This window comes from Amblyomma americanum, chromosome 6, assembly GCF_052857255.1.
Source record: "Amblyomma americanum isolate KBUSLIRL-KWMA chromosome 6, ASM5285725v1, whole genome shotgun sequence".
Classification (NCBI taxonomy): Eukaryota; Metazoa; Arthropoda; class Arachnida; order Ixodida; family Ixodidae; genus Amblyomma; species Amblyomma americanum.
This window is the reverse complement of record NC_135502.1, coordinates 37951634-37977978: the sequence shown is the minus strand read 5'-3', so window position 1 is coordinate 37977978 and position 26345 is coordinate 37951634. Positions and strand designations below refer to the sequence as shown.

At 44.6% G+C, this 26345-nt stretch overlaps 1 protein-coding gene across 4 annotated transcripts; it reads right to left on the bottom strand.

The window, feature by feature from the left end:
- Positions 1-690: 690 nt before the first annotated feature.
- Positions 691-25153, bottom strand: LOC144136625 (uncharacterized). 4 transcript variants are annotated; one of them, XM_077669122.1, is made up of 8 exons: positions 25054-25153; positions 23934-24035; positions 22270-22327; positions 14755-16761; positions 11303-11383; positions 10475-10840; positions 6452-6649; positions 691-4912 (listed from the first exon to the last, which is right to left on the bottom strand). In XM_077669122.1, exons 3-8 carry the CDS (start codon positions 22313-22315, stop codon positions 4899-4901), a joined length of 2712 nt encoding a protein of 903 aa, XP_077525248.1. In that variant the 5' UTR covers positions 22316-22327; positions 23934-24035; positions 25054-25153; the 3' UTR covers positions 691-4898. The 4 variants fall into 4 exon arrangements, with proteins under 4 accessions (XP_077525248.1, XP_077525249.1, XP_077525250.1 ...); XM_077669123.1 differs by lacking the exon at positions 25054-25153 and adding an exon at positions 24742-25011; XM_077669124.1 differs by lacking the exon at positions 25054-25153 and adding an exon at positions 24456-24617.
- Positions 25154-26345: the final 1192 nt, after the last annotated feature.

The following is a 26345-nucleotide window of genomic DNA, read 5'->3' as shown; positions in this document are numbered from 1 at the left end:
ATAAAAAAATGGCTAAAATGTTTATCAGTTCAAATTCTATCAGTAACTGTACAAAAAAAACGAACAGCGCAAAATAAAAGTCCCATACTTGAACAGGAAGATTCACAAAATTTGTTGCTCGTACACCAAAATTCCTAGCTAAATGAAAAATAAATGCCTGCAAAAAAAAAACTGCTACTATCAATATACCTAATCCAAAACTACATCAAGGCATACTTCAGAGGTATAACATTACACACCTTGGGCATCAACAAAGAAATGGTAGATAATGTGACAGTAAAGTTATAAATAAAAAAAAGGTGAGCAAGTAAGACAACATGTTTATCATAACTAGACATTGCTGTACAATTCCAAACGCATCCGACTCGACAAGCACAAGCGTTCAGTGATGGCAGTCTTACTTACAATGTGCCTAGCACTTCTAAATGCATGCTATCAGATTGTGGCTGTGCATGGCGGAGCTGCTATGTCATGGCAAAGGCCTCATATACACAGCTGTAGTCCCACACTGTTTCAGGCGAGACAATAAGAGGGAGGGGAGGGGGATGCAAGATGAGGGTGATGCTCAATATCTCACAAGAATTTCGCACACCAAGTACAACCACAACATAACAGGACTACAAAGCAAACACACAACAGCTACATACAGCTTAGCCAGATAGCTACACCAGATTTCAGGCAGTTCTTTCATAGTCTTCTGGCCTCATCTTTCGTACACTACACCAATGCACCACTTAGTGCACTCCACTCCCCATATTTTCTCTCATTTCTAAGACAAAGTCATAAAAATTTTTTTATCTCAGCCAAAACGACCAGTGCTGTCAAGCAACACACGTTTGTGGGGCGTCCCCGACTATATTTCCCGTCAAATGTGTTGTGCAGTTTTTAATACACCACCATGGTTACGTTGCTAATAAGAGTCCAGAGTAAATAAATAGGCGGCCAAGATAAACTACAACTTTACTGGAGTGATATTTGAAGCAAGAAATTGCATATACCGTATCTACCCGAGTCTAATGCACACTTTCTTCGACAAAAATCGAGCCTAGAAAAGGCACGAGCATTACAATCATGTGCAAAATCAAAACCAAGCTACCTACCAACAGCCCCAGCGTCATTACTAGAGCCCGAAAATATAGGCACAAAAGAATCCCAAACAGGCAAACAGTGCCCTAGATTGGTGGCCCCCCTTTAGTTCAGAAGTCGGGAGGGCAGGATTTCGGCAGAGCGTGCATTCGGCCCTAAAGTTTAGTGTACGATTCAGAACAGCCGAGCCAAGCAGACAGCTTTCCTTCCCACATTCCTGGAAAGTAAGCCAGTGCACATGTGTTTGTGCATGTTTGTCAATGGCGTTGAGACTAACCAGAACACTGCCACAGAATTGACTGAGTGAGGAGCGAGAGTGTGCGATGGTTCCCCGCTGGACAGTGCCGGATTGGGTGGCGGGAACACTTCCGAGAAAGAAACATTTGGCGAGGTGGGTGCGCATCGGCACACCCCTTCGGCACACTTCTTCCACCATCCGTAGGCCAACGTCACAAAACTGAATAAAAGCTCCAAGGACAGAAAAGCCATATTTAGGTGTTTATAGGCAGCTTCATAATTTTGCAACAGCGCAACACAACGAAGACAAGAGTCAGAAGTGACACAAAGACGGCACTGAACTTGTCGTTGTTGTCTCGCTCTTGTCCTCGTTGTGTTGCACTGTTGCAAAATTATGAAGCAGTACAAACTTGCCCAAACTTCCGTTCTTCTACAGTTTATAGGCCCCGCCGCGGTGGCTCAGTGGTTAGGGCGCTCGACTACTGATCTGGAGTTCCCGGGTTCGAACCCGACCGCGGCGGCTGCGTTTTTATGGAGGAAAAACGCTAAGGCGCCTGTGTGCTGTAGTGGTCGAAATTATTCCGGAGCCCTCCACTACGGACCTATTCGTTCCTATCTTCTTTCACTCCCTCCTTTATCCCTTCCCTTACGGCGCGGTTCAGGTGTCCAACGATATATGAGACAGATACTGCGCCATTTCCATTCCACCAAAAACCAATTATTATTATTATTATCATTACAGTTTATAGGCAGCAAGTCTGGTCAAAAAGGAAGTATTTGCTAAAAAAAACAAAGAAAGTAGGCAAGTAGAAAAATTCCCCATTTAGCATTTACTGGTATTTTTAGACAATGTTTAATGTTCCGGGCCCTAGAAATTACCAACACAATATGCTGGTTAAGCCTTTCTGCACTGACAATATCTATAGTTGGCATCTTGGACACATTAAGCTATGTAAATGGTCGCGTATAAGTTGGCCTGTTTGTTTTACAAAGATCACCGCCCAAAATTGCGAGGCAGGGCCGGGAGTAGAGTCCCACACTTGTACCCGCTTCCGCCAGGATGCATGGAGCTCCATGAATAAAAAATAAAAATCCTATTCATATCCAAATTGGTTTCACTAACAAAAGTTCAAACTGCACATTATTTACCCAGCCCGCTCGCAGTGGGGGGTCGTTTTCCCAGATGAGTCATAGGTGGCGCAAGAGAAAACTGCTGGTTAGTGACATTACTTCCACTAACCGAAAGAACGTACATCACGCCAGAATCCAAAACTACAGGACCGTTTGCCGTCAATGAGGTCACACACGAGTGTGGAAGGCATGGAACGTCTGTTGTTATTGCTGTTGATCTCTATTTGATTTGGCTGCCTGCCTTGAAACTCTGTTGTCAATACACATCTGTTGCTTCGTGGTGCACTCGTTGCGATGACAGCAGAGATGAACCATCAAAAGAGTGATAAGCAGTCACACGGAAGCAGATATGAACATCGTTTTAGGCTTCCGCACAAAATCTGCCTTTTACGTTTTCGTGAACATAAGGATCAGGTGTGCATAAGAATCGGGTAATTACGATAATGTGAAGTGACAAAAAAAAACACAAAATTAGTGGTCAGGGGTTCCAACCATGGTAAGTATTGCAATACGAAGCTCTAAATTATAAGTTTAATAATATATCTGATCATGATGGCATGAGAAGAAATTTTATTCCGACTCAAGCTGTGCTTTTCTACGCTTCAATTTAAGAACACTGCCATGGAAGGGGGGGGAGGCTGTACTTTCCAATAAGGATAGGTCCAGAAGTCATGACACAACTGAGACAGCACTAATAGATCCACTGAGTCGTACTGTACCACCTTGCACCATAGACTGGGCATCGAGAGCAGCGGTTAATATGTACTAAACTTGTCAAGCTCACAGCAAAATAAGGTAATGAGCTGTAACAATAAACATTTTCATGCTGCATCCTAATGTTAAAGGAGTACAGACACTAAACTTCGGTTAATGTCTTGGTCTTTGTAATGATGCGCAATACATTAGTATAAACAGATCACTGCATGGTGCTCACCTATGACCATTCAATAATTTACAATTGAATTTCTTCTCTCATACGATTTCAGTTCCAACATTTATACGATGGTTGTAACATCAAATTTCGGTATAGGTCATGTGAGGCCGAAAAAAAACTGCGACATAATTGCAGCTTCTTCCCTTGCTGCCATTCCGGCTCTTGAGGCAGGATAGCTTAGGTGCTGTAGTGAATTAAAACGACAAAGCAGCAATTATATCATTGTTGCTTCACGTCACCACTACTTAGAAAGAACCAAGAAACAATACTTACTGAGGTTACGAAAAGCGTACAAATGATCTGTATTACATCACTCGCCACTGCATCACAAAAATTTTTAAGCTAGCGCCATTAACACCGAAGATATCAGCAACTAAAAATGATGCTCCTCCTCTCCCCCCTTAACTCATACATGCCAATGGGGCAGAAAAAAAAACTGGAAGGGACACTTAAGCTCCGCCTTAAGGGTATGACATGATAACGTTAATGGATGAATGGCCATATCTGCGGATATGATAATTCTTGACTTTGCAATCACAGGTTGCTGGAAGCCCTCATACCACTCCTGGCCCAGTGGTGCAGCTGCTAACTCTTTCCTTACTGTGCCCATTGAACATCGTTAGCCTGCTAGCGATGATTTCACACAGCGATTTCTGAACCTTGCGTGTTGCTTATGCGCACGTTGCGTGTCTGGCTTGTAGTCACTAATGCTTTTGCGTTAAGAATAAAAAACAATGGTCAGAGCTGCATCCCGCCATGCCCCGTCCTGCCCACGTCTCTTTGGCATGGCCAATGAGAAGGTGCACCAAGATTCCCCAATCTACATCAGACAGAGAGGGGTGGCTCAGGACGCATGGTGAGGAGTAGCACTAACTGGTTGTGAGCAGCAATTTCTAAAAATCATTTCTGATTTAAAGGGTCCTAGCAGAGCTTCTTAGCTTGGCTCAAATACTCGCAAAGTCCACCTCTGCAGGTCTGTTGCATTGGAATATGACTATCAATATCATTTCAGGGACATTTTAAGCTTCTTGTCACAGAGATCACTCGGCTGCTGAAGCATGAGAAAATAATTGCAATTATAAATTATTTACCGGTTGCAGGGCAAGTACCACATTGCGATTTATTTATATTAATGTCTTACATATCATTCAACACGCAACCAAAAATTTGGCGTCTAAGCAGGTTTACAGAAAGAACATGTTTATCATTTCACAGCATAGAAAACACCCAAGCACATGACTGTGATACACACAAAGTATATATGTATGTGCATATATGACGCAATTGGTTAACAGTGGCAAAGAACCAGCGATAACATTTTTAACGCAGTACATATGTTCCAGTGATGACGACCACTCATCATAAATAATTAACCGGCAGTGTAGTGGGACGTAACAAGCGTCTCCGCAGTCTCTCTTATACAAGCACCAGTGGAAGGCGAGCTGCCAGAAGTCGAGCCACTGCTGACACACAGTGCAGAAAACACAGTGCCTAACTTTATCCCATGCGGTCATGTCGATGGGCCTGCAACCACAAAGTCAAATAAAAGAGAATGCATATATACTTAACTGCTCACGCTAACCCTCAGAGCTCAAAGTCGAGCTCCAACTTCAAAATCTGCAATACTTCACTGCTCTGCAGTGTGTGACACGAGACGAAAAAAAATTTATAGTCTCCTCACTGTTGAGAGTAAATGTAAGCATGAAATGCAATGCTGGGTAGGCGTAAGGCATTCTAGGACAGCTAACAGACGGTGGCGGCTGCACACTGGTTATATACCGGGGCCTTTAGATGCCCAAGGTGCCAGTCTTTGCCTGCTTCTGTTCTTCGAACTACACAGCATGCATAGTCTCTCTGGCTGCTCTTACAGTTAGGGCAGCTACCACCACATGCTGCTTTTCTGAACTGCACAGCATACAACATTTTTGGCCACTGCCGGCGACACTCTGTGCATCACCGGCATGAGAAAAATTTTCATTTTTTATGTTTTTACTGCAGAGATTTTGGTTTTTACACATTTGGACACTTGGCTGTGTAAGTAAATCTGCACTGGTCTATTAAATAAAAAGTATACTCCGTTTCATACATAGCAGTCAATGCTGCCAAAGCTAGTTCACCTGTTCGTGCGGGTCGAGTCCGCACCCAAACAGTAGTTCGCCATACAACCAAAGTGAATGCAGGGATATTTCATTGCAACAAACTTTAAGTGCCATGACTGACACCTCCAGGACTTTGCTTTACCTCTTGCCACTCACTGAGACTTCGAGAAGTAAGAATGAATGTAGTGGTATGATATGCAGCTGGTAGGGCAAATCGTTCTTACTCAATCCGTGCCTAAAAAAATAGTTCACACTCAATGAAAATTGTAGCCAGAGGGCCTGAATACTGAGCATGGTTTTCAAAGCTACCACTTCATTTTATAACGCTCTTTGTGTCTTTGTTTTCGTCCAGTGCTCACTAAGTTTTTGAGAAAAACAAATGATACGTGGCAGAGTAATATGGTTCTGCGGACACACTACTTCGGCAGCCTTCACAGCATTGACTGCTATGTAGGTAAGAAACGGGCCATAGCTGGCCGCAAGCATGTTAACGTAACTCTTTCTAGCCCTTTGTTTTGTTGCACCATTTCCATAAGATGGAGCGATATCAACTCGCCAAACTATTGCTTTCAACAACCATCACAAATTTCATGAGCTTAGCTTTGATCTGCCCGCCCTTCCATTCGTTAAACAGAGGTGTTTTATCATTGCAAGGAATCTGTCTCTTCCTATTTTTGTGGCAAGTGCTGTGATGCTTGCACGTTAGATATAAACCCAATGCTTCTCGCTAATTTCTGACCTGAGCTAGACTGAAGAGCTATACTTGCCAGCAGTGATGTCCCCACACAAACTACAGTGCCATTACATAGAAATTTAGAAGAACGATGGGCAGCTGGGCGAGTTGGTAATAATTCATTGTGGGTGGTACAGCGTGAACTAGACGACGGACAAAAGTAAGAAGACAACACAGACGAGCGCTGAATAGAAATTTAGCAAGCTTATCAGATGGCTCTCCATTACTCACCTTGACATTTAGTACTAGGGGAAGTCTTGTTACCACGGCAGCTGATGACGACAGTTTTGAAGGAGACATCCACACCCTCGTGCTTCAAAGAGAAATGGTTCACCATAGAAGTCTTGTTGAGGCAACTGTAGGAACACTGGTTGCAGAACAGCTCAGACACCTGTGTGCACTGTGGTGGTTCCACTGCCAAAGAAGCCCCTGCAGGGTTAATAAACAAAGGCAAATAATTTGCAATTTATCACTCGCAGTGACAGCCTACACGGCACACACCTGTGGTAAAAAAATTTACATATCGTGAAATCAGTCAACAAAAACATTAATTTCAATAGCCTTGTGGTGTAGCATTTGGCTACTAAACACCAGTTTGCGAGATCAAATTCCAGCCACCCTGGCTGCATTTTGACGAAGGCAAAACACAGAAGTCACCTGTCTGCTATGCTATGTAAGAGTACATTAAAGAATCCCAGAAGGTCTCTCCCTTCTTTTACTCCCTCCTTTATCCCACCCATCAGGGTGCAAAGTGTCCACGAAAGCAGGACAGCTACTATCTTTCCTTTCCTTATAACTAGAGGATGAACTTTTCTGTTTTTATTTTTTGAAATTCAGCGGGACTTTTTTCAGTGTTTATTTCGGAACACAAGTTTTTTTTTTTTTTTCGGCAGATATTATTTTAGACAAAAAGTATTACTGACTTTTTTTCGGTGATTTCATGTGGCAATTCTGTCAGTGTGAACAGTTTATCTACCACTATGTAACGTGCAAATGGTAGTATTCTTGGAGCTTTGCGTGTAGAAGGAATTGCAATCATTTATAAAGTAACCCAAGTTAAACGAGATAGCCGGCAGGCAAAAGAACAAGTGGAAGCTTAGTTCTAAGAACTAGGTAGACATGTGATTGTAGTGTTGCCGCACTGGGTTGAGCGAGAGGGTAGGGCATCACGTTGTCTGCGAGTTGACGACAGCGACGGAACTGCAGCTGAATCGTTGCAGTAGCCAGAACACGATACTTTTTCGTGACGCCCATGCACGGTTTCATTTCGGTGTCATACATGCAGTTGATAAGCCTACTTAACCAAGCAGTGCGTAGCTACAGCAGGTGGCGAGGAGGGGGTATCCCGGTATGCAGAGACAAGCAAACTAGCAAATCGCACAACTGCACTTCTTATCCAGCAATACCATCATCACATCATGCCCCCTGGCTTCTCTATTTAGTTACTTTTCATCTCTGACTGAGCATCTCGCGCTTGATAGCTGGCTAGCCACACATGGCATGTCAAGGATACTGACTTTTTTGGTTAAAACCGAATTTCGAAAACTGAATTGGGTGTACTTTTATCGGTGTTTTTCGGTTCAAACCGAACAGTCAAATACCTACTTATAAGCAATTAATATTTTTCATGGATGCTGGGGTTCATATCTGCTATCAGTGCTTCAGAGTGTAAACAGCAAAATTAGAGGTGTGTGAATACTCAATAATTCTGAATATTCGATCGAATAATATAGTATTCGAATCGATCCAAATGTTTGGTACTTGAAATATCAAAGTATTCGTTTCGAGCAAATGTTTTCGCAACGCTTGCTTTGTGTGGTCTCGGTTCAGCATACCTCCTCCGGGATGGCATCGTGGCGTGCACGTGCAACCAAAGCCCCAACTCCATGGGCACTTCCTAGACATACGTTGTGTGTGTCTGCGTGCCTGTGTGTGTGCTGGAGCTGATCCGAGCATGGGTGCGGCACCCAGATCTGTACCTGCTGATGTCTGCGCTCGCGCTTCCATGGGACGAGTCTGCTCTGGCTGCGGCTGCCACAGCTGTCCTTGTCTGCATGAAATTATCTAAACAAGCACGACGATGCAAACATGAATGGGAGCTAGCATGAGACACGTGGAGATGGGTAACCCTTTCCGACGCCTGATGCTGGGTGGCACTGGATGCTGGGCGCGCGGTGCATACGCCTAGCAGATGCCATGAGTCACCACTTAAAAGCGACAGCCGCACAACGATGCAATCGCAATTAAGAGCAGCAGTCAGAGGCTCCACATACATGTCCCCCAAATCAGTTTTCTTCTTATGTCGGACACTATGCATGCCTTTGCTTCACCTACAGCTGTCGGTGACATGACTACCACAAATAGCTGCCTTTTACGAAAACTGCCAATGATAAACTGTTTTGCCCACTCATTCTGCTGCTTTGAATGAACATCAACAGTGAGAAAGCAATGCTTGTGCAACTAATCTTAGAAAGAAATACTATTTGGAGGGAAAAATGCTTTAATGTCATTTTATTCAACAAGAAAATTATTATTTCTTTTTTTTCAATTTCTAATTGACCTTCAGTGTTGGAGCTGCTTATACTAAGTTCGCAGGTCACGATAAACAAATATAACTGTTTCTTTAAACAGCAACAGAAATTTGAAGAAAAGGAAGGTGGAAAAGTTGTCACATCAAAGGCGAGTCTATCAGAGCATCCATAAAGATGTGCTCTGATGTTTTAAAGCGGACACCCAAAATGCACTAAAATAAAATGAAATCACTGTTGCCAGGCTTGGCAACAAGTGTTTCACTTTTCGCTCCGGCACATTAACTGTGCCTGGGGAGGAGAGAGAGCAAGAAGAAGTGTACTCATAGTTTCAAAGAGAAAGTGAGCTAGTCCTCATATGTAAGGATATGAAGATCCAGTGTTAAAAGGGAGTGATTTGTTTCGACTGAATTATTTTATGTTTTGAGATGCAGCTACAGAATATGCTGATTAAACACACACTGCTTGAATAAAGGCACTACTACCATAAAGGAAAACCTTGTTTGTCGTGTGTGTAGCTTTGTACCAGGAAGTGGTTGGTATGAGCACTCAAGAAGAGGTTATGTGCAACTCCCCTCCAGTATAAAAGATCTACTCCAGCCCTGAAAAATTTCTCTGTTCAATCACTCCAAAACCCCAGAACTTTTGTTTTAACAACCTTCGCATCCTCTCAGACCTTGTGAACAGGCACACGCCACAACAAACACAGCGCAATAAAATTGTTCACTCCTGCAGAACAGAATAAGCAAAAGGAAATATGCAGATGCTCAATAAACTGCAAACAGAAGCAGAGAAAATGGTTCTGTTAAGTGAGATGAGCCAAAGCAACCAATCGCGCACTCAAAGGAGCAGCAAACATTCCATTCCAAGATTTCAGGAAACTGGGATGATTACAGAGATTCTTCCAACCCTAAAATGGAAGCTCCAGAACTCTAATACCAAATAAAGTAAGACCAAATATGGCAGGACCAACATACATAGCAGCATTTAGCTCAGACAGTTCATCATTCTTAAAAAGACAGCTTCACACTCAAAACTTAGATATCTACCAAGATGTGCACAGCCCTCTTTAATTTAATGAACTGAACACATGACTAGCGATGGCGATATGCAACAGAATGTTGTCTTCTGAACTACTGCCATTCTCAACTCTAGCTCATGCCGCAGTTGCATTACCAGATAGATGGTGCCACGGTACCTGCGTTTCTGGGTTCGCGTGCATTACGTAATGACGGCAACTCGTGCGGCTTTGTCACCCAGCTTATCAGGTGCCACCAGGACTGCACTTGCGCCTCTCAGGCTGCAGTGGAAAACTTAGGCTCCTTCGCGCCATAAGATAGCTTTGCCTACCACCACAGGACATGAAGACGCTATTGTTGATGCATGCACTGCTCAGGCAGCAGCTCAGCACGTAGCACCAGGCGGACTGAAAGCTTTGCCAGAGTTCATTTAGGTTTGCCTCCGTGTTCTCCTTCATTCTGGCGCCAACGTCACCCACGGTGTGCTGACAACGGGAGCTAAACACTTTTCAAGCTTAAAATAACCACCACAAGATGCGACAAGTGCATGAAGACAACAGTCCTTTCTTTTCTGGCCACCATATAATGCCAGCATGCGAGTGGCTCTGAACTACTCGAAGCACCTGCAATCTGCAATACAATCAAGCCGCCATGCCAGGGCAGTCCTTTTTCCCTCCTCAGTATTATTCTTTGTGACCACAGCCTACCTGCATGGCAGTCTTCGATCCTGGTCAGAACCACCATCGGTATGGGGCGCGACATCTTGCTCTCGAGTGAGTTCTCCGAGACCCAGATGTCCCACTGACCAATGTCCTCATCAGTGGCACACTTTGGTGTCCAGTTGCCAGCTTCCAGCGTGTACAGCGGTGTCGGGCCGTAGCCTTCAACTTCCGCTTGGCTGGGTGCGGAAGCTTCAACAGATGCGCTGCTGCTGCTGCTGTTCCTGCCACTCCTAGCTTCAGTAGAAGCTACTGCTGCCGCCCTCCAGGAACCTTTTGGCCGACCCCATAAGCTGCGCCGAATCTTCTGGCCATTGGTCTGGCTCTTGCGAGGCACGTAATCTTCGTCTATTTCTAATGGGAAGAAGAGGTACAAGTTAGGAACCACTCCATTACAACTAACCACATGCCAGTTTGAATCTGACTCTTCAATGCAGGTACCACTACATACAGGACACAGAATAAGAATGCCACATTTTAGTTTCTATTTCCTATTTCACCTACAGCTATTGCAATAGTAGCAAGATATCACATATCATATCATAGTAAGAAGATAGCATGTCTATCACTCAACGGCTGCAGGGAGGTGCGGAGGGCAGGCACAGTTAACGAAATGCCTTCCTTTCTATGCAATGTACCTTCTTTTGGTAAAACAAAGTGACAACACTGCACTCTGATGAACATTCTGAGTTACCAAGTGCATCAGGCATACCCAGATCTATTGCAATGGATGAGTAAATTGTGCACCTGATGCCAACACACTACTAAAACATTAATAGTACAACAGAAAAAATGAAGGGTACTGTGGATACCCACCATACTTGGAGCTTGACTTTTTCTTCTTCAAATGCCAGAGCAAGCCTGGAGAAGTGGTTTGATTCTTCTTTGGAGTAAAATCTGTAGAGATAAGATAAGCTTGCTTATAATTTCTTGCCACTAGTATAATGTATGGTGTTGTTCATATTTTGAGGGGAGCTTTTGATGTCTGTGGATACTGTAAAACACAAGCACATACAATTGTGCTACAACTACACCACAAAATCTGTGATAAAAAAACATGTTTCCCCATCACCTGGATACTGGAAATATTGCTATTCACTGCATGGAACTATGTCAAGAATGTTCAAATGAGCAACTCCAAAAACCATGCAAACCACATCAACAGGACTGAGAAATGAAGCACACCGAAATTCCCTCTGGCAAATACAAACAGTAGTAAATAACTATAGCCCAGCTCGTTTTTAAGTTCTAGACATCCACATAGGTTTAAACTGCTGAAACTGTCCATTGTACCAGCATTACATTGACTGTCATGAGAAATCGTATTTGGGTGCCTAGTACACAAGAGTAATGATACTTTTCAATGTCCTGCACAGTCATGCTGTTCTGATATGATGCAACACATCACTGCACAGAGCTTGAACAGTTTCCAGTCCTTTCCAAAGCATAAAAAACAAACCCTAGAGTCGCAAGGACAAAAGGAACTCTACATGTCTGCCTCCACATACACTTTTGCATACTAGACATTGTGAACTCTCAAGGTACCCAGTATGCATAAAATGACTAGTCTTGTTTGGCAATGCTCACTCAAATGAACTGTGCCAATCACTGGTGCTGTTTAATGGCTGAAAAGTTTAATGCCATATTGCCAAAGCCTCTTGTCTGACATGGTAAGTGAACGATGTGTTGTTGTTGTTTCACTGAGCCCGGTAGGCCAGATAATTCAATGCACAGTGCTCACATGAATACATGCCGATGTCACCGTCTCTCATATATTCTCCACTGCACACTAATTGTGCTAAAAATAAGGTAAATGACACATTTTCATATCCTGGTTACGTCCTGGGAGAGAGCAACTGCAGGTTGCAAAAAATTCGATTTGCAAAATTCTGGGCATGCTGTCACATTATCTTGTAGAGACAAAGTAAAAATAAGCTACTGAGCACAATCTGAGAAGAGTTACAACCTTGTTCAGTCAGCATGTATAGGGATGCTCTGGCATCCTATTTACTGCTTTCCTGACATGTTTGCAGCTAGGAGCCTGCAACCTGCATAAGCAAGCAGACAATGGGCTTGCGTGGGCCAAGGCATTGTGTAAGTGTATGACCATGGGAACTTACAAGACTGCAGGCGCAGTACTTGAAGCAGTTCGACCTATATATTTGTTAAGATTTGCAGCAGCAACTGTTGCCAGCAAGGTTGCCGCCAAGCATACGAATAAGCCACACAAGTGGCCAGACTAACTCAAATTCTGCATAGTCTTTGTTATTAGTTCCACCTCATTTACCAAGGAGATAGGTCAGACCCAACGGGTGGCAATACAAAGGACAAAAAAGTGTAGGACAACAAAGTGCGTTCTGGGTGTGAGAAGGATGCTCTTTCCAGAATACTGATGTCAACCAAGGCACACCCAGCCTCTTGTTGTATGTAAGAGCCTGCAAGAGCCACTTCATTTTCCCTTTCCGGGCCGACAAGCAGGTTTAAAGGAAGTGCAAGCCGGATAGATATTGCAGGTAATTTTGATATACCTGAATACAATGACTCTGCCAGAACCTGCTACCTCAAGACCCTGAGCAGACCCACATTGTACTGGCCACATGGTTGGGGTGGTTGTGGACATTTTACAAAGGAGCTATCAAGACTTGAGGCTCTAAAGAGAGAGAGAGACAGAACACTTATCTAAGCAACCTATGACTCTGAGGTGAGCCTTTCCTGGAAGTGCTTGCAAGCTATGTAACCTTCATGTTCATTGTTATCCTTATGTTCATAGTTATTTTCCTCCACATATCTTTTGCTTCTACCCTTTCCTTCAGTTTCAGCTTTAAGAAACATTGTTTCTTGAGGCTACTATGCTTATATAGTAGAAGACTGAAATGTGCACCAAGGAGAACACGATGATGCGGGAGACTCTGGAGAGCTAGCTTGGGACTTGCTGCCTCATCCTGACACCTCATGCTGCACTCCCTCACCTTCACTGCCTTTCCTGCGCTGATCCTTACTGTCACCTTCCTGCATGAGACTGAAGGTTTTGTTGCATGCATGGAAACCCTTGGAACAACTCACCCTCATGATAGTGCTGGAGCATACAAGCAATATGTGGTCACAACTTGCAGCTGTGTAACTTCTACAAGTGTAAATTTGGATGACTGCAGTGTGCTGCAGGCTAAACCAGTATGGGCGCATGTTTCCATTTCTTTTTTAATGAATTTGCACAACATACGTAAGCATATTAACACTTACAGTAGCTGCCAATATCAGTAGCTATCCGCTGTCTTAACAGCCCCTACACAACTGTCCTTGGGGGAGCCCCTGCAACAGCATCAGTCCGATCGAACAGAGCTGTGTGGGCACGCAAAGCTCTGCTCAAACAGTCTTTGCTCTCAAGAAATTTTTCTAACATCCTCCATCAGTGCGCGTATGCATGACTGAAATTTACCCACAACTTTCCCAAGTCCTACTCCAGGTGATCAGGACTGTTCTTTGCCCAGCTGTTAGTCTACTGCAGACTTTGGAGAAATGAAGCTCATTGCTACAACAAGAATACTAATGGTGGATAGGGAACTGTAGGTAATTAGGTTCCATTTGTGTTAGTTAAAAATTAACACCACTTATGACAGTGTGCAAGATGTGGGTGGATATGCAGGCAGTGCTTTACCCTGACCAGCCCAGAGTTTTAAAATGTAGAAGTTTTTCATGAATTACAGGCTCTACACAGTGCACTTAACTTGGCCCCCAAAGTCCCACACACAACTCCTGCTGTGAGCCAATGCATTTAAAACAACAAAAATAATTTCCGTGTCCCTTCAGGTTTTGCATATATTGTACTGCAGAAACCACAAAACCAATTTTGGAACATCAGCCAATTTTTCACATGTTTTTATGGGAAGGCCAATACAATAACACGAATCTGACAGTGCAGACAATAAAGTGGCTTCTTTTATTTTCACTAACAAGGTTATCACAGTCATCATCACAGTGGCCTGACAACATGTATCGCGATACTGTTTCAACAGCATCCTATTCAATGTATAGAAAATTTAGGATTTGCGCATATAATCAGACAAGAGAAATGGTGTCATGAGCTGCCCCCAAGAATGGATTCTAGCAAACTTTCAAATGGCCACAAGAACTTCCTAAGCTCTTTCTCATGCAGTTTTGACTTCTGAGGACACAGAATGCACTACCTCCCAGAGTACATCAGGCACAATGCTATGACAGTCAAAAGTTTGTAGTACAGCATCGAAATAATCACTGTTTACACGACTCACCCTCATCATCATAGCGCGAGATGACCAGGGATGCCCTTGGCCTGTTCTCGCGGCTGCGAAGGTTGCGGTAAACCTCGCAGGCATAGGTGAGTTTGCCCTCCCGAAGGTGACCCTTCTTGAACAGGTACCGGTACATGCCCTGCACTCGGTGCAGTGGCACATAGTGGTTCTTGAGGTACTCTGACATCACTTTGTCCTTGAGCACGGCGAGCGCACGAGCTGACTTTCCCTTGCGTAGCTTCCTTAGCTGCTCGCCTGCACTCGGCAGCAGATTCAGAGCGGCGAAGAACAGTGCCTTGGACTCTTCCGAGTCCTTGGAAGCAGTTTGTCTGCATGGAGACAGCTGCCATGCCGGACTAGAGGCACTACTGTTGGCACCCTTTTTTATGATCAAGATGAGGGGACTCTTGTTAGCACTGCATTCCCTGGCACTTCTTTGACCGTGGTTGGCAGTCACCGGCGATGACGATGACGAAGAAGATGACGATTTTCCCTCCAATACATCTGCTGTCACTGTGGGCTTGGCGGTGTCTGCTGAAAGGCCAGTGGTTTCCAGCTCTTCATATTCTGGCACCACAATAGGATATGCAATGTCCGGGCTGTCCGGTGTCAGTCTGTTTGCCCAGTAGAGCTGTTGGCCAGGACTCCCATTTAACTCCTTCAGCTCCAAAAATGTCTTCTCCACCTCTGCTTCATCCGAGATGTCTATCCACTCTGACAGCCCTTTGTAGGCAATGTCGTCCATCGACAAGGGCTCCAGTATGCTGAGGCCAAAGTATTTTGCCAGGTAGTTGAGGTCACCGATGAGCAGGTCATCCAGGTTGATGAAGTCTACCTTCAGCCCTGACGGCACCTGGAGGCAGCCTGCCTCAAGTGGAAGAGGCTCTTCATTCGCGGCAGGAGGTGTTGGCACCCTGGTCTCATTAGGCGTGCTCACTGCTGGAGCAGCCTGCTTGGCTAAAGCAGCCATTTCCACGGCTTCAGTCAGGTCAACAAAGAACATCCTAGATTTCCTGTTCTCGTCCTCATCCACGCGTTGTGTGACAGTCATGGGAATGCTTCTCTGAATTGATACTGGGACAACCCTATTTGGCTCTGGATGGAACTGTCGCCCAGAAGCAGCAGCAGCATCGGCATTAGCTAACTGCCCCAGTTTCTGTGCAACACTAACTGCCATGTTCTGGATGGCTGCCTTTGAAAGCTGTGTATCTTTGGCTAATTCGTCAGCAGTGACAGGCTTAGAAGACATGGCCGACCGCACCTGTGGGTGGACTACAGCCATGTTCTTGAGACCTGTGATCACATCGCTTGAAGCAGCGTGTGCACCGACTTCTGTATACTTCATTCTTGCAGTCACATCCTGGGCAGGAACTACAACTGCGCTCTGAAGTGACCTGCCACCATTGGCCAGGAAGGACACGCTGTGCACGGGCTTGGGTAGTATCTTTCGTGGCACATTAGCTGTCCCTGTGACTGGTGATGATGGCATCTTCTTTTGTATGATGGCTACAGGGAAGCTGTGGACACTGCGAGCTGCCTGCGACTGTTCTGTCAGCGCTGAGCTATAAGCTGCTCTGGGCTGATCTGTCTGCACTCTGCTGTTGGGTGTAGTCACGGTGGGACTGAGAGAGCGCACCGTCACTGTCCCACCTGAAGTTTTCAGAATACGCACTTTCTCGCTTGTGGCTGCCCCTGTGCCTTTTGGTTCGTTATTTCTCTGAGTTAGGTGCTGGGCGAGTAGGCTTTGCTCGGGAAGAAATGGCTGAGCCTTGGCAGGTGCTGCCACAGCTGTCACTGCTGTGCCTACAGATTTGTTCAGCTGACGTCGAAGCAATGAGCTCTCGTAAGGACCAGCATGCTGCCGCAGCAAGTGTCGTGCACTTGATGTCCCGTCCAATGTGACTGTCACATGCCTGCTCCGACTTGTCTGAGTCGGGATGGGGGTGCAGGAGAGTGAGGTGCCAGGAGGTAGCAGGCACTGCTCAGTGCGGCCTGGAACTTGCCTCGCTGCACAAACAACAATGCATAAAGTAAGCATTGGCATTCTGAAAAACTAACTCATTTACGTGCTGTGCTAGTATCGCTCGCATGAAAATGCTTTTGTCCTCAACAACATGTGATGTCAAAACAGCAGCCAGCTTATAGAGGTAATGCATGGATATTAGCCTTTTTCCTTTAATAATCTAGTAAAGCAATAGTCTTAGTATTACAATCTGCGCTCTATGTCAGCAAAAATAAGAAATTTAACATGAGAGCTTCTGCCCTGCACTATTGTAAGATGAACAACATGGAGTGCTCAAAGCTGCACAAAGCTAGATTTGCGCTTCCTTTTCAACACCTTTCATAGGCTAAGAAACAGAAGAAATAGCAGTTCACACACATCAATGTTGAATGGCATTCTAACAAGACAACAATAGAAGTCAATACAAACACTGACAGATGCTCGAAGTAAGCATACGCACCTTCTAACCTCTAGCTGCAGTGGAAAAAATTTAGAAAAAGTGTACTTGCACACTATGCAATTACCATGAGAATGACACAGCAAATGGCACACGGCACACAGTGTGGTGATATGACTGGGAAGCGTGGCATGCTTCTCTGCAAAAGCTTTATTGATAAAGTCTACCCAAAGGCTTCTACATCTCTGAAATACTGCAACATGCAGCATCAATGCTAGTCAGAATTATTTTATATAAGACAGCAATCACTTATTAGCATCCATCAAATTATAGCTATAAGGCTAAGCCGTATAACTGTCACAGAAATTTCACAGTTGAAGAAAAATTCATTCTGGTCGGGAGAGAAACTTTTCTTCAACTATAAGTTTCTGTGAAAGCTGTACAGCTCTTGATCATAGCCATGCAGCTGCGCTTGAGTATATGCTACACCCCACGACAATTTTTTCCGCTAATCCAGGTGAAGTGATGGACCTGAATTATGCCCTCTCTTCCTATGCAGCAAAATATAACCCCGCTTGCAGTTATTAGTTTCCTTAAAACATGATAAATTGTCAATATTTGTTATTTAATGCATGTTTCTAACACACCTGCCAAATTTTAACGTTGAAAGCCAAGAAAAAAAATCTGTTTTCTTGATTACAATGAATTTTCTAGGCACGTCTAGTTACAAGAAGCTTCAACAGACGGTGCCAGCTACAGCAGCAAAAGAGTGAAACTACAATCATGGACAACATTTTGCGGGGTGCAGATTTGTGGGAAAAAGGTTAATGCTCCACAGTCAGGCACAGCAGGCCAATGAAACACACAGAAGCGTGACAAGATATACATGCATGCATCAGCTAGAAAAATACCATCTTGCTGGCTAGCAAGGAAATGCAGAAATAAAATTTTTTCGTGAATCTGCGCCTTACAAACTTTTGTCCATAACTGCACCATGGAGAAAGCAATGCACCAGGCGGTCATGCGCACTGTCGTGCGGCCGAACTGTTTGGTGGAATGACACGGTTATGGATCCTGTACCCTCCCATTCACTGTCCACGAAGCCGTCACGGTATAATAATTACTCCCTTGTTTAAAATCTACTCCACTTTGGGAATTATCACTAAACACTAGACTGATTACTCTATTCCTACAACTTATCACAGCCTCAATAAACAGACAGGCACTGTCGTAGCACCAATGTGACTCTAAGCACGCAATCTGTGCAATCTGAGCTTTGATTGGGGGGTTTAACTATTTTCTCATTGTCACAATTCACACAGTCCCCCGCAGCGCTGAGAGGTACCAAAAGTCCTTTCAACCATCACTAGGGTATCCCTATCACGTCGTGGATGCTGCAAATCCCTCCTGCCAAGGGCACACACCAGAATGAGATTTTCAAGTTCCCCACTTTCTCCAAATGTCTTCCTGGCTATTCTGCCCAAGTTCTCTGACATTTCCACAGCACCGACATATTCAGCGCTAGTCAAAATGGTGGCTGTGTAACTGTGCCAGTCATTTATTCATCACTTATATTCAATTTTAGCATACATCCAGTTGTTAGCACACATTCTTCTTGCAGGAGAAGAAAAGTAAAAGCTATTCACATGCGCGGAAATGCGAAGTTCGTCTTTAGCACCAAAGCCATTTGGCAACAGTGGAGAGTCACATCCTGAAACTGCACCTGGGCTATGAGATAAGCCGTAGTTGTCCACTAAGGCATAGGTTGGGCATAGCAGCCGTAACATCACAGCCACTCGGTGGAAAGTTCTAAGGGCTTGGCAATTAAAAGCAGAGTATGTGCACATGGTGTCTCACAGAAGTGGATCAAAACAGCTCATTATTCTAAACTAGAGCACTATTCTCGCTACCTCCTGAAGCCATGCGTCCTGTCTCAAATGCAGAATTGTGCAGACATTTAATTACAATCAGAAGCACTGAACTTGCATTGAAAACAGACAGTGAAGGCTTCAGCACATCTGCCAACGTTGCCCACACAGCTTATTTGAAGCAGTCACGCAGTGTGATCACTCAACCCATGCATGTGTTCTAAACCACGAACACATCAGAAAGAGACATGCACCCATTGTAGAATGGCCCAATTTCAGTAGTTGATCATCATGAATGCCATCCCTGGTATCTGGTCCCCTCTCCTTTACAGCCTCACTCTTTCCCTGCGCCGCTTGCTTTTTGGAACCTGAAGAAGCGAGCTCAGCATCACTTTCTATACTTTGCCTTTCAACTTGATGAGAGTGTAGCCCACTTATAACAGCTGCAGTTATAACGAATGAAGGCGGTGCTACCTTCATAGTATGTTTTGGCACGAATACAACAAACACCTGTGGCTGCACAACTTGGTTACAGTGAACGAGGAGATGCTGTAAAGTCGGCCCCGCAGTCAAAAACCACCACTTCTTGCTGGAGTGGAAAGCGACAAGTGCCTCCTGCTCTTCATCCCCCTCCCGTTTCCTATGAAAATAATGTCGCAGCCCAAAAGGCAAAGACAATAAAAATAAATAACAAATTAGAAATATGGAACGTATGGAATGCTGGCAAAACTTGCCACCAGGTACGGCCGTCAGAAAAGCATGCCTTGAAAGGTGATGCCTAGTGCTGATGGAAAGTGCTGCAAGCTTCACATTAGCAGCTTTCTGTGCACGAGCATGAACAGCAGCAACCAGTGGTTGCCTTTGTCATTGGGAAGACTTGCACGGCACAGTTCTTTAGAAGCTACATTTGCCCTGACATAGCAAAAAATATATATCTATATATAGAATGGTCCTTCTTGTGCTTGACAACCATGCAGTGCACCATGTGCTGCCTTCCATTACTGTGACCATGGTCTCCTGCCACTAAGCGCGACAAGCAAGACCAGCCACTTGACACGGGCACAATTCACGTGCGTGTCCTGTCGGCGGCGCGTCAACAGCACATACTGATAGCAACCGATTGACCAGGTGCCACAATGTTCCAGTTCAAATTTCTCTGCCCCCTGCCATGGAATGATAAGGTCCCGTGGATGGGACTGATTGCAGAGTGCTTCAAGAATTGTTTCCATGAGGCAGTGTTAAGGAACACAGAAACGATGGACGACGGTGTCGAACACCACATTATCGGATGCATGTGGATTTGTGGCAATGCCAGGGGTAGGAAGCTTCCTTCTACTGTAGTCCAGGCAATCCAGATGTTGGTGCCAATACCTCCCATACCGAATGGAGGCATTCCAAGTGGAGTGTCGCATCACTGTCATGGCAACGGTGTGCAGCAAGAAAAAAACCTTCACTTCCAAGCAGGATCCAAACCACCGCTGGCGAAAAGAGAACAGCTAGTTTTCGCTGTGCCTCTGACAATTCGGTCATTGCCGTAGCCTTTCGCGCTGAGTGCATGTGCAGGAATTACTCCTATCGAAATATTTTTCTCCCTCAGTCATTAGGTACACTGAAGCAGCTGAAACCAAAACTAACCGGAGCTTCCTACCCCTGGCAACGTGTCACCGATGCGCAGCTGGCCTGACCTGATATCGCCTATAATGACTTCATTAGTGCAGATAATGATGCCGACATCGAAAAGCCATACACTGATGAAAATAATAGTATGCGAAGTGCGAGAACTCTCGCAATGCCAGGATTCTGATGACGATGACGAGTAGGCCAGCCTACTACCTGCTATAGCGAGTGCTTCCATCGCGATTGGTTATATCGCATCACTAAACCAGCTTGATGGTAGCAAATGTATCAGTGAGGAGCATGCGACTACGTTGGAGAGCTTGGAAAGTGCCATAATAGGGTCTAGTACGAAAAAGTACACATGCACAAAAGTTACACTGCCAGACTTGGGTCGAATGTTTACGGGTATTTCCCCAAGATGGAGTAAAATTGTAATAAGAGAGCAAATTGCTCATTGGCATCCACCCGAGCGCAGTCATACGGCTACAAAGGGAAGCTAACAGACCAAGCTAAGCTACAAAGGATAGCCAATGAGTAATTTGCTCCCTTATTATAAATATAGAGAATTCCCTGGAGAATTCACCTAAACATTCGACGAACACTGTTGCCACTTAAGAGTTATTAATCAATTCGCTCTCCCTACCATATGCCAGCCGTCCTGGCTAACTAGTTGGTAGAGCGACTACTCCAGCGAAGCACTGGTCGCGGGCATGATCCCCGGAGCAGGACGAATTTTTCTTTAACTATAAAGTTTCTGCAGAAGCTGTATAGCTTTCCTTTGTAGCTGTATGGCTGCGCTTGGGTGGATGGCAGACTAACCTCAGATACAGCGTAATCCGCATGACAGTCAGGTTCGTTATATCGTATTACTCTCGTAATTTACGTTCTCATGTAATCTGCACAACCCTAAAAGCACACCTGTGCTTTCGAAAAAAAAAAAACTTTACTTGCACATATTGCGCTCCCTGCTGTGCCAGACCACCATCGTACATCTGGGTGTGTGCAAGGTAGGCTTGGGAAGATAGGTGTGGCCATGTCGCTGTGTGTGGCTACGAAAGATGCGAGTGGTGAGGGGACGGATTGCGTGCAATTAACCCGATTTGCTCGTGCTGGCGGTCGTTTTCCCGGACGAACAGTTGCGAGAGAAGCTTCTGGTAACCTCCAGTACGCACTGGAATCCAAAACTAACTGCTGAATTGTTAGCTGCTAGTAAGCTGGGCTGCAAGCGAGGGTGCCGTTTTGTCACCTTTTACCTCCATTTGCCCGTAACTGCTTGCTTTCCGATTATGCGTTTATTGCGTTGAGCTGCGCATGCACTGTCCTACAATACCGTGAAGAACTACATAGCATGGGGCAAGGTGGTGGGCGGTATTCACGAGCTCCTATGGGAATGTATCGAGCACAATAATATGGACCTTGGATGCAAATTCCAATCCTCAGGCATCATTATATGATACACCAGTATGAGAGTGTTTACGATGCTTGTTTATGTTGTTTTCATTAGCAAACGTTAAGTTTGCTCAGCACGAATGCAGCACTCATGCTGATGTCATCAACAGGCTCCAAAGCCATACGTGGAAACAGCGCGTTTTTGAACTTCTGAAGTAAAAAAAAGGGAAAAGCAGTCTCACCAACTGCACTGCCAAAGGTTGGCTTCCCGAGCAAATCTCGATTCATCTTGCTCTTTGCCTGCAATCCAAAGATGTAAAAATTTAAGCAAGCGAGCCACAAGAGGCAAAAGTGGAATAAGCTGGCAGAAAACAGCACAAAAGGAAGAAAGAAAACTACTGCTTGTTTACATGTAATATGGATGGCATTTTCTCCACGTTGTCACTCATCAATACCAGGAGGAAAGGCGTTAATCGGAATGACATTCAATGTAGAAAGGGAGCGAGGAATTGCCAGTCTCATGTTTTTGAGCTGTGTTTTCTATTTTTAAAAGATTTACCAAATGGCCCAAATTTCCACCTTAACACAATTTTATTTCGGGCATCTGCATGTTGTTTTTATCTTCTACTAGAAGTAGAACATTGGACAGCAACCTCTGGTGGGCACATTCTTTTGTCAAAGATAAATGTGTGCTGTCATATCTAGCTTTTTTCGTTCCTCACAACTAAGTGAGGACCTGAGGAGCCCACAGGTTCAGTGGGTGCTGACAGCACAAGGATGATCTTCTTAACTGAGCTTCTGTTCGTTTTTTTTTTTCTTCTTAATGCCAAGCAGCTCTTCAATGAAAAGTATGGAACCTAGCAACGAGCACAAAAAAACCGTAACAGGTTTTAACTGCTTTTCCTAGTGAAAGCAGATGCTTGGGTTGTGGTTGACGTTGCACAATTCAGCAGGCATTTTAATTACTTCTGAATGTCCTTTTTCACAAACAAGAGCCATTGGTATGTTTGTTCTCCATCTACTGACCACTTCCTTCCACAGTTGCCACCGCGAAAATGAGGCACAACATAGCGCAGAGACACACTACTGCATCTGCAACTTCCAAAAGCTCATGCATCTACAGAAAAATGCGACCACTAAAGAGCCTGCCGCTTGTGTTTTAGTGCCTGCGAAGTATTCCTAAACTGCAAATTTAACCGAGTTCACGAAATCTTGATCTCGTGAAAAATAAGTCATTTGCAGCATGCTTTCTCAACACCTTGATAACGTAATGCCTGCATTACTGCTGATGCTTCAATTGAAACAAATATATAGGGCTTTCTATATTTACTAGATCATCAACAGCAACCTAACTTTTACATGGAATGCTCCAGTCTAGCATGTTGGTCGACAACATCTCTACAACACCGGTATTTATGGTAGCGATTGACACTGCAAAAACCAATTTAAAAACTTCAACAGTTTAACAGTTTAAAAACAGTGAAAACAACGCTAAACACATGTCATCTGACAAAACAAACTTTTATCACAACACATCAGCAACTTTACTGGGCCTTAGTCACGTCTTTACCCCTTTTTCCTCAACACAACGTTAATGACGTTGAGCAAGCAAGATTTAAGTATACTAATATTATAACTGCAAAGAGCACTTTTTCAAAATATGGGATCACGTGAACTTGAGCTGTACATGTATTTGCTTCATGCCACGTCTACCTCGACCATTCAAGAAAATAGCAGCAACACTAGCAAGTGCATGAGTAAAGGAAGTAAGGAAGTGATGGACCTCAGAAACAGCGGTATTAAAAAATGAGTGGAAGGGTGGCAAAGGGCGACGAAACTGTACAGCTTTTATGCAAGCAACAGTTTACCATGAAACTTAGAAAATGTAGGCTGCTGCATTTGTTACCTTTTATTCTTTTCCAGCAGTACGAAACACGGTCTTCATTATGTCACCTTCCTGGACCTTTCATGCTTGGCGCGACCCTTGGTGCTTACGTCAGGGCACCAGCTGAAATTCGAAAGGTCACCGTCAAGACAGTCACACCAACTGGGAACGAGGAGACAACGCACGAATGACATGATAACGCATAATTACATTCTTATCTATAGCACATTACGTAGTTTGCATCTTAAAACTTGCGCAGAAATCACCTTGAGGCCTTGCATAAGTCCCGGTTGGGCCAGGTTTTACTGCATAAATTGCATGCAGCACGCAAGTTGCGGGCGCAGCTAGTTGCTTTTCTGAAGTTACCGTAAAAAAAGAACCGCCTCCATGACATGGCCAATGCACTTGAATTTGGCTCTGGCACGTTTACAGCGGGGCAAAATGCCAAGGCCCCGTTAGTGCGCACTACACAAACACCTACGCAACATCTCTCATAGTTTTCCAGACACAGCAACCAAAAGCGTTCCACTATGTAGTCGAGACCTTCGAGCTGGAGCACTGCTCGTTCCCGCCAGTCAGAAGCCAAGTCTTGCCCGGAAAATCCTTGCGATGCGGTTCAAGGCTCCCACAGAAAAGAGGGGGACATAAGTCTTTGCTACGGCAGCATCCGACGATGCCCCATTTTTTAACAGCGTCACTCGGTTTTTGCAAGAGCAGTAACATGCGATTTCGTTAGCGGATAACTAAGTGACCAATCACAAAGTAAGCGAGTATTTCTGGGAAGGCAGGCATGACATCTCTCCCGATTCGCGATTATCATGAAACTCACCACGGTGATTTGAGTCGTCTTTTGTTCAAGCAGCGTTACAGACAACAGCACTCAACGGCAACGCGTTTCACAGTTACTACCCGTGGCTGACAGAATTAGCAAAGGGCTACTTCACGAGGCTATCCAATATTGACGGCTTTACATCAATATAGGGCAACGACCACAACACACACAACGAAAGGCCTAATAGGCAGCAGGAAAGCAGCAAGTCGATGAACAAAGTTGGCGATTCAACCTAGTGTGCCTATTGGCGTCGCTAATCATAACCAACTTCACCAACGACATACACAAGAGTCAGAACAATCAACTTACATGCCAAACAAGGTCACTACCGATCGTAGGCTACCTTGGTCGGTGCCGCTGGTACTTGCTAAATTGTGCTTTCACTTCTCATGTCGGATCAGAGAGGGCGCCACGGGTACCGCTGCCTTGATGTGTCGTGCGGGGAAGTAAATCACTGAGGGAGAACTGTGGCTCGTCTCAAATAGTTCAACGAAGTTGCTGACTGCGCTTTTCCATCTGGGCCTATTTGTGCGCATACTTTTTAGCTAGTTAGTTGGAGATGTGCAATGTTAAGCGAGACAAATCTTTTTTTCTTCTTTTATTGCAGCTGCAGCTGTATAATGACGCGTCAGGAAGGTATACTCGCACGTGGCTAGTCTCTGGAGTCCTTTCAATTGGTTTTGTAAACGGTTTTGTATTAATCATCATCCAGAGATGTCAGTGTGTTTGGAGGAAGATATACCTCTCGGCCAACCCTGATTTTTTTTTAACTCTTGGAAAATACACAGAATGTATGGATACAATTAAGCAACCTACTGTAAACCCGTTTGGACTGCATGTCTAGTTCCAGTTTTCAAGGGCACTGGAAACTTCGCCTCCACTATCGTCACAGTCTAATGTAATACCGGGAGTAAAGCCACCAGGACAAGCTAGAGTCAGTGGGAGTGACAGGGACGGCGCCAGAAAATTTGTAGTGGGGTGGCGCGGAGAGCTAGGCGGGTAGGCAGAAGTGACAATAGCCAAACGGGCGAGTTGGTGGTACATATTGGTGGAAAACAGCGCAACGACGCGGACAGAGTGGAAGAAAATACAGGACAAGCGCTGACTCACAACTGAAATTTATTTAAGGAAAGCAGTACATTTTATAGACAAAGTGGCCAACTTATCAGCTAGTACCTAGACAAAACCCAAGTTTCTACGTGGCATCGAGGTATGCAACCTCACTGTCATATAATGAAATAGATGGCTTACTGACACATAACCTTGTTTTTTTCTTCATGTGATATGCTTCCATAATCTCACGTGTTAATCGGGACGGGTGTTTGTAGAGGATATCGCAGTAAGGCAATGAAGGAAAACAAAATTGGCAATCTCGAACATGGTCAACTAGATGATTAGATTTGTTAGCTTCCAGATTATTTGCATGCTCTTTCAAACGTGTATTGATGCAACGCCCCGTCTGCCCGATATATATTTGTCCGCATGACATTGGGATTTTGTACACAACCTCTTCTGCGCATGGCACATACATTGCTTCGTGCTTAACCCCACAAGTTGTTTCAGATTCTTTTCGTTGTTCAGCCTTTCTTTCCAAAACAGCA

Bases quoted from the DNA above. Each gene is read 5' to 3' on its own strand.
- LOC144136625 (XM_077669122.1), bottom strand. From the start codon at position 22,315: ATGAATCGAGATTTGCTCGGGAAGCCAACCTTTGGCAGTGCAGTTG. The intron at 16,762-22,269 runs GTGAGACTGCTT...TTGTTTGTGCAG, and splicing joins AACCTTTGGCAGTGCAGTTG to CGAGGCAAGTTCCAGGCCGC. The intron at 10,841-11,302 runs GTGGGTATCCAC...TCTTCCCATTAG, and splicing joins AAAGTCAAGCTCCAAGTATG to AAATAGACGAAGATTACGTG.